This window comes from Euprymna scolopes, chromosome 2 (genome assembly GCF_053919585.1).
Source record: "Euprymna scolopes isolate OS-2025 chromosome 2, ASM5391958v1, whole genome shotgun sequence".
Lineage (NCBI taxonomy): Eukaryota > Metazoa > Mollusca > Cephalopoda > Sepiida > Sepiolidae > Euprymna > Euprymna scolopes.
The window spans coordinates 200,303,174-200,312,240 of record NC_136483.1 but is presented as its reverse complement, the minus strand read 5'-3'; the positions used below and the strand labels follow the sequence as shown (position 1 = coordinate 200,312,240).

The 9,067-nt window shown below is 35.1% G+C and overlaps 1 protein-coding gene across 5 annotated transcripts in view; it reads right to left on the bottom strand.

The window, feature by feature from the left end:
* LOC145301700 (protein SLC31A2-like) overlaps positions 1 to 9,067 on the bottom strand; it is an 84,825-nt gene that overhangs the window by 17,937 nt on the left and 57,821 nt on the right. For 3 of the 5 annotated variants that reach the window (XM_080144593.1, XM_080144596.1, XM_080144592.1), the window contains exon 2: positions 4,963 to 5,077. In XM_080144593.1, coding sequence (XP_080000719.1) covers positions 4,963 to 5,037 — 75 coding nt within the window. In that variant the 5' untranslated portion in view covers positions 5,038 to 5,077. Of the gene's footprint in view, positions 1 to 4,962; positions 5,078 to 5,286; positions 5,499 to 7,708; positions 7,738 to 9,067 lie in introns of those variants that run through there. The other 2 variants (XM_080144595.1, XM_080144594.1) reach the window with 2 other exon arrangements.

The following is a 9,067-nucleotide window of genomic DNA, read 5'->3' as shown; positions in this document are numbered from 1 at the left end:
TTGTATGTGTGAGTTCGTTTCACATGGACTCCAAAATGGCTGGACAGATTAAAAAAAAAATATCACACGAATATAATTAACGTATCTGGTAGTTCTTATTTAGGCTTTGTATTGGAATGCCTCCTATAAGTATCGAAAGTCAATAATAAAAAAATCCAATTAAAGAAAGAAAGTCCGGTTTTGACCAAAGTTAACACTTTTATACAGCCTAACATGACAAGTACATTTGAAAAGTTTTATCACCGCACAAGCAGAAAGGCCCAGCCTATAAAATCAAATGGAGATTCTTTTATAAGACAGGGGCGCGTTTAATATGAATGCTTCTTTTGAGAGCCTGATTAAACCATGGTACTTTTACGTTTAACTTTAACTCAAGTGATTATGTCAAAATAATTGCATAGAGTCAACAGCTGATTCTTTGGTATGACAGGGGCGCGCTCGAAATGAATGTTTCTGTTTAGTGCATAATTGTATTCTTAATATAAACTCTTCCATAATGTGGTAACTAATACGTGGCAAAGGAATAAAATAAGTTTTGTACTGAAAATAAAATGGACGCAAATATGTGCAACAGCCAATGCAAACCAAAAACATTCACGTTGGAATGAATAATCACGGTGACACAACGGTTCCTGTTAGTTCCCCGATGTTAAGCAACGTTGAACTTGGCCAGTACTAGATGGGTGACCATTGGAAATACTAGACACTGTATGTATTCAGGTAAGTAGGTATGTATAATAGCGTAGAGAAATGACCCCCCCTGCCTGCTACACTTTCAGGTCACCCTTGCATAAGGTGTAGTATCTGTTAGACTCACTCTGATATTCTGGAGGGTTACAATATAGGGTGTAGATGTTCCTCAGTCGTGATGAAGACAATCCATCTAGGAGAAGGAAAAATAAAAACGAAACCAAATAGAGAGAGGCCGGTGGCCCTATACGGCAATCTTCTAGCAATAATGTCTCAAAGAAAACACCCGTTTCCAATTTGTCATAATCCACCATGGAAGTAGTAAGGTTCATAAAACTGTCATAAGAATGATCATGTCAGTGCCCAATCTAGCGAGACATGATGGAGTATGTAAGAACCTCCACTGGGCCATCTGTAAAAAATTTAACATCCAATGTAGCAGCAAATCCTGAAAACATCAACCCGAAAGAACAGTTGAAAATGACTTATATACCATACATTACGACCATGTAATCCCTACAGCCACCTACCTAGAGAATGCTGCTGTGAAACCTGACATAGTTATATGGAATAAGTCAGAGAGAGTGGCAACCTTAATTGAAGGGAGTGTTCCTGATGATGGAGGTCTGAACAGAGCTGAATGAGAGAAACAGACCAAACACCAATGTCCCATGTATGATATGAAAAGAAACTGGATCTTAAGGAGATATCAATCATACCAGTTATCATAGATGCCACACGGCTTATGAAGAAGAACCTGAAGTCCTACCTAACTAATATTCCTGGTGAACCAAGTGCAAAAGAGATCCAGACAATTGCACTTAAGGGGACAGCGAGGATACTAAAAAGAGCTCTCGGTTGGTTTCAATAAAAAGCAGGGCAATGTTGACAGCTGGTTTGGCTGCCCCATACCCAGCATTATAATCTTCAAAGGAAGAAGAAAAAAAGTTAAACGGAGATAACGAAATAATAAAAAATGTGTTCCGAGAAATTCATCCGTGATAAAAGCGTTTAAATGTGTGCGTCTATGCATCAGTATTGACAGCAACTTTTGCGTCTATTACAATTTTTTTTTTAAATTCCGCTTAATAGTTTAATTCAATTTGCATGGCTGTTGATGAGTGAAAAAATCGCTTCCTCCAAAACGCGACACAACAATCTACTGGAAAAGTTCTATTAATTTAGTGCCCCTTCCACCTACAAGAGAATCGATCCCGTTCAAGAAGAAAAAGAAAAAAAGAAAAAAAAAAATCGAAAAAACATGGCTACGTTTTTGTATTGTTTTCCAACTGACCTATATCTTTTAGAATTAAATTTATTTAAAAAAAAAATCAATTATCGTCTTCAGTGTGTGGACACAAAATCAAATATATGGTTTCCAACTTATATCATACAACTTTTAAACGTAAATTAACTTGAACAAATCGCACACACAAATCATTGTCGTCTTGTGTATACTACAGCACTATATTTTGAGGTAGCCGCTGATGGTGTTTACGTTTGCTTTAATTTATATTGAACTAGCAGAACTACCCAGCAAAATGTAACCTAATTTTATTAAAATTTCTATCTCTCTATTTCCTCTCCCTGTTTCCCTCCCCCCTCTTCACTCTCCGCTCAACCCAGTTCTCTCTCTAGATATACACACTAACTTTTTTTTTTTATAGATTCCTCAAAGAATGAGTCAGCTTAAGGAAATCAACTCCTTGATTAAACATTCAGAGTTATTTCCCTTTAGCTAATTATAATCTGGCTGGAAAACTAACCCCCTCGTCGATCTCTGACGAAAATGTGCGCCAGTTTAGGATAGAAAAATGAATAACCGTTTCTAAATTTTAGATATCATTCATCCGGGGCAACGTCGATAAAGAATATATCAACTTTGTGAGTCTTTGTTTTGTTGTTTTTGATTTTTAGCTGAACATACAAACGTACACACAGGCAACTCCCCTTCATATTATAGATTATTTTCCTTGGTGTTTTATATATATATATATATATATATATATATATATATATATATATATATATATATATATATATATATATACATACACACACACACACTTTATATACGAGTCGAATTCAATGTAATTTCGTTTGTGAACAAGTCTTCACATGATTTCAGAGAAATAAAACCTTGACATGGTCGATTTATATACGTAAAAACAACAATTGTAAACTAAGTCGAGGTTGGCATTTTCCTGATTTCTGTAAGCTTCGAATACTAAATGTATTAGGATAATTCGAACTACTGTTTATATCTTTATGGTTATTTTCACAATGTTTCGACAGATGGAATCTTCAACTTTCTTCAAATGCGTTCTTTCGAACTTGGCAATCTTTATATCGAACTTACAAAACTATACAGCATTTCGAACCGAATTCACAAGGGTAGGTTGTTCTTGTTCCGTCTGCCACCATTGAAGTGTTAATTAATGTCATTTTTAGCTATTATCGCACTTAGTAAAGGTTAGACTGTCAACCTCAGGAAAACTGTGACCCACAACTGTTAAGCAATGCTCTTAGCTGTTGCGCCATTCATATGGACAATTCTGTTATAAAATTTGCAAGTTTGAAACCTATTCTTGTAAATGTGTAATATTAATGCTTATTATATTATATATGCTATAGATGTGTATGTATACGTACACGATCGCACACATACACACACACGTATGTATATAATGACAAGAAATTTTATTTATTGATTGATTCCCTACGAATGTCTTCGATTTTCTAAATTTTCAAGATTTCTTTGTTTTTTTACTTGCAATTTATTATTAACTGGATTTTTGGACTTCAATATAAGCCATTAACACATTGGATTATGATGATTCATTTCGGACCTTATGGATTACAAATTAACTGACAAATTTAATTGAATTTTTGGATTTACGATATAATAAACTAAGATTCGGATTACAGTTTCTTCTATTCGGATGTTAAGGAGTTTTATTTCAAGGGTGGTTTCTCGTGTTCAATCTAAACTGAATTGGACTTTAGTTTATTTCTATTCAGTTTTCAGATTCCAGATTCTTCCTTTCAGATTCTTTGAATTTCATGTTCTTTTGTTCAATTGAAAAACGTTTTCTTTTGATACAAGAACCCAAGTTTATCCAGCTAGGCAAACTTGAGTCCTTGTACCGAAAAATATCCAGTAAATAAAACGTTGTTTAGTAAATCGTTATTTCTTTTCATTTTTTTTTTTTTTTTTTGCATTTCCATACACCAAACATGGATATAAATATCACTTAAGCATCCGCTGGGTCATAAGCTTCATTTCGGTACCTTACTTGCCTGGGTGGGTTGCCTCTAGGCTGAGATAAACCGCGTCTCTCTCTCTCTCTCTCTCTCTCTCTCTCTCACTAAATCGAACTTACTAAGGGAGATAATAACGTCCGGTGAATACCGGAAAAATATCCAGTAAATAAAACGTTGTTTAATAAATCGTTATACGATTTTTTCTGTCTATGACTATTATTTCTTTTCATCAATTAATATAAGTAAAATATATATTATTATGATTAGCATGAATTAGAAAATCTATAAATATAAAAGCGAAAATGTATGTATGTGTGTATGTGTGTGTATGTGTGTATGTATGTATGTGTGTGTGTTCGCTTTTTCTGTGTGTCTACAAAAGGCTTTTTTTCAGAGAAGCGGTCGCTCGCTTCACAACTTTTTAAAACTTTTATATCACATATAAATTGTAATATCGCAGAGTTAACAACGAAGCTCGCTTGTCTATTTAATTTGTTCGATTTCGGGAAGATAAATATTCAACATTTGTCACTCGCCGCATGTGGGTTAGTCTTTTTCCTATAACATCTTGGGGGGGGGGAAGCGTTCAGCAGTCTATCCCGCAGTCAAAACTTGACCTCATTAACTCATTAAAACGGGCACCTGCTAAATCCAAGTAATTAAATAAATTCAAACGTGTTTTCGTTAGCATCTCGCGGTGGGGCAATGGTTAACGTCGCACGTTTTTTTTTTTTCACACTTTAATTTACAACTTTGCCTCAACGGTTCAGGTTAGATCCTCATACTTACTTTTTTTTTAACCCCCCTCCACACCTCCAAACACCCTGGCAACGCTGGGTACCCCTCGCTAGTATAATATAAAAAAACATTTTTCAATTGAACAAAAGAATATGAAAATCAAAGAATTTGAAAGGAAGAATCTGGAATCTGAAGACTGAATGGAATAAAATCAAATCCAATTCAGTTTAAATTGAACACGAAGAAACCATCCGTTTTGTTTATACTTACGTTAATTGCTGAATGATCCTCATGGTCCATGGACATGCTAGAATGGGCGTGGTCGTTTTCGTGATCCATTTTCATGCGTCGTTTCAAATTTCAAGGTAGAATTGTCGAAATGGCCCTGTCGATTGGTAAACAAAATAGCAAATTTTAAATGGCACTTAAATAAATATACTATTAGTTCAAAATGGCACATCCCGGACGAAAAACAAACAAACAAACAAACAAATAAACAAAACAATTTTAAAATAATTGTTACGTGGCATTAAGTACAATCCTAAAAATATATTCAATTTGAAAAATACCAAATACTTAGATTTATTGACTTACATATTGACTAATAGGGAAACCTTGCTTGGGAATAAAAATGGTTCTTATATCTTATTAAAAACGAAAGCAAACCATGTGACGTGGTCTCTGGCACTGGTAGAGCCCATTTTAAACGACGCTAGGCGTCTTTGGGTCTTGCCAAGAACCATATCAACATTTCATACTAATTGAGTATAAAAGTTATTGTTTTAGCGAAGCAAGATGAACGGATATCTTCTTCTCTATATATATAAATCTCAAACGTCTGTGTGTATGTATGTTTGTTTGTAACGCTAAAACTTTTGACAGACACAACCAGAGTTGACAAATGTGGTATCATATTGAAGCCCCATCACCCGGATGACAAATATCGAAATTTCACGTCAAACGGACCACTAAAAGTGGGTCAACTGATCAGTTTTCTTCAAGGGGGGGCCCCCAAATCCCAAACATCTGTGTGTATGTAGGTTTGTATGTAACGCTTAAACTTTTGACAGACACAACCAAACTTGACAAATTTGCTATCATTTTGAAGCCCCATCACCCGGATGACAAATAACGAAATTTCACGTCAAAATCAGTTTTCTTCAAGGGGGGCCCTCCAAAAACCTGTCATTATCTTCTATCTTCTATATATATAAATCTCAAACGTCTGTGTGTATGTATGTTTGTTTGTAACGCTAAAACTTTTGACAGACACAACCAGAGTTGACAAATGTGGTATCATATTGAAGCCCCATCACCCGGATGACAAATATCGAAATTTCACGTCAAACGGACCACTAAAAGTGGGTCAACTGATCAGTTTTCTTCAAGGGGGGCCCCCAAATCCCAAACATCTGTGTGTATGTAGGTTTGTATGTAACGCTTAAACTTTGGACAGACACAACCAAACTTGACAAATTTGCTATCATTTTGAAGCCCCATCACCCGGATGACAAATAACGAAATTTCACGTCAAACGGATCACTAGAAGTAGGTCAACTGATCAGTTTTCTTCAAGGGGGGCCCTCCAAAAACCTGTCATAATCTTCTATATATATAAATCTCAAACGTCTGTGTGTATGTATGTTTGTTTGTAACGCTAAAACTTTTGACAGACACAACCAGAGTTGACAAATGTGGTATCATATTGAAGCCCCATCACCCGGATGACAAATATCGAAATTTCACGTCAAACGGACCACTAGAAGTTGGTCAACTGATCAGTTATCTTCGAGGGGGCCCCAAAAAAACCTGTCATTATCTATATATATAAAAGACAAATGTTTGTTTGTAACGCTAAAACTTGAGATGAAAGATTCCTCTCCCCTAAGAATAAAACATATGTTCAATATCTGCTTTTGTTTTTTCATTGTTTATACGGTCCCGGGCAACGCCGGGTAGCCCTGCTAATCTATCTATATATATAAAAGCCAAACGTCTGTGTGTATGTATGTATGTATGTTTGTTTGTAACGCTAAAACTTTTGAAAGACGGGACCAAACTTGACAAATATGGTATCATATCGAAGCCCCATCACCCGGATGACAAATATCGAAATTTCACGTCAAACGGACCACTAGAAGTTGGTCAACTGATCAGTTATCTTCGAGGGGGGCCCCAAAAAAACCTGTCATTATCTCTATATATAAAAGACAAATGTTTGTTTGTAACGCTAAAACTTGAGATGAAAGATTCCTCTCCCCTAAGAATAAAACATATGTTCAATATCTGCTTTTGTTTTTTCATTGTTTATACGGTCCCGAGCAACGCCGGGTAGCCCTGCTAGTCTTCTATATATATAAAAGCCAAACGTCTGTGTGTATGTATGTATGTTTGTTTGTAACGCTAAAACTTTTGAAAGACGGAACCAAACTTGACAAATTTGTGTATCATATCGAAGCCCCATCACCCGGATGATAAATATCGAAATTTCACGTCAAACGCACCACTAGAAGTTGGTCAACTGATCAGTTATCTTCGAGGGGGGCCCCAAAAAAACCTGTCATTAAAAGACAAATGTTTGTTTGTAACGCTAAAACTTGAGATGAAAGATTCCTCTCCCCTAAGAATAAAACATATGTTCAATATCTGCTTTTGTTTTTTCATTGTTTATACGGTCCCGAGCAACGCCGGGTAGCCCTGCTAGTATGTATATAAAATGAAATGGATTAAACATTAGGAGGATAGACGGGTCACCAGATAGTCAGAATTAACTAAAACGTAAACAGTTTTGTAAAAAAGTAATTGAGAAAAACAAAAAAAATTATAACAAAACACACACACACACACACACACACACACACACACACACACACACACACACACACACACACACACACACACGTAAGGGAGACAATACTAGAATTCGATATCTTAACAACTGCACACGAAGACTAAAATTAATAGAAGCCATACTTATCAAAAAAAAAAATAAAAATAAATAAATAAATAACCGCACCTTTTTAACCGGATCTCATTTAACATATTTAATTGTAAAGATTGCTGAAGCAATCTTTCACTTGGTGCTTGTATCACCAAATTAAAGATTCTTATGAAATATTGAGATAGCCTGCCCCACTAATTACCAGTATTTAATAACTAACAAGAAACTAAATAAATAAACTATAAAATAAAAAATCGAAATTAAAAAAATAAAATAAAAATAATCCCCCCCCCAATCCTCTTGCCCCCATTTTTATAACCAATTAAAAAAATATATAAATACACTAAGCCTCAAAGAAAAAGAGAAAGAAAATGATAACAACAACCATCGCTCCTGATGATAATCAGATGCACCGATAGAAAGCGCTTGAGAACAACAGCTTTTGGACGCCATTTTACATAACATGCCAGCTGAAATTAAAAAGACCGCTCGGCGAATGGAAAAGATATCCAGAAAAATCAGGAAAAAGAATAACTCTGTCGTGTTTAATCAGGCGTGGTTAGATATAAGTGAGACTATGTGTGTGTGTGTGAGAGAGTGTGTGAGAGAGAGAGTGTGTGAGGACAACTTTCAACCTATATACTCAACGAATTTTTTATCAGACTTGACATTTTATATATAAGATATTCGTTTACATGACAGCTTACTTATACTAAGGATAAGTAGGTTTGAAAAAACTTTTCAAAGCTTGTGGCAAGCTGGCCTAATGGTTATTGTACTCGATTCGCTATGTTTAGATTTTAGTTTCTTAGCTCGGGTATTTTTTTTTTTTTACTTACAAGAAATGAACTGTTTAGAAAAACATAATACTCGCATGCATATGTTTCAGTTTATTTCTTTTTTTACTTCATTTTTTTAAGAAAACGATATGTTTAATACTGGGCAACGTCGGGTACATTTGCTAGTATATTTATATATCTACATAAGTGAGAATATGTGTGGGAGAACACTTCTCAACCTATATACTCAACAAGTTTTTTGATCTACCGACTTGAAATTTGGTATATAGGTATTCAGACACGTAAAAAAAACTTTTTAATCGGTTTTCATCCGAAAAAAAAAAAAAGGTTCCTCCTCCCCCTCCTCACACATACACATTAGTAACGACCTTGGATCACAGTTACCTTCCTAGGGAAGCAAATAACTTCATAATAATATAAAACAGTACATACATTCTTCAAACCAATAAAAGAAAACACACACACACATCCTATCCTAAAGGGGGGGGGGACAAAAAAACAAAAAAACAAAAAACAAAGAAAGATAAATAAAAACACAAGCAGAAAGAGAGAGTGAGAGAGAGAGAAACATAAGACGCTAAGGGGTCAAAATTAAAAAATTGGTACTTGGGAGGATCATTTTGTCAACTGTTTC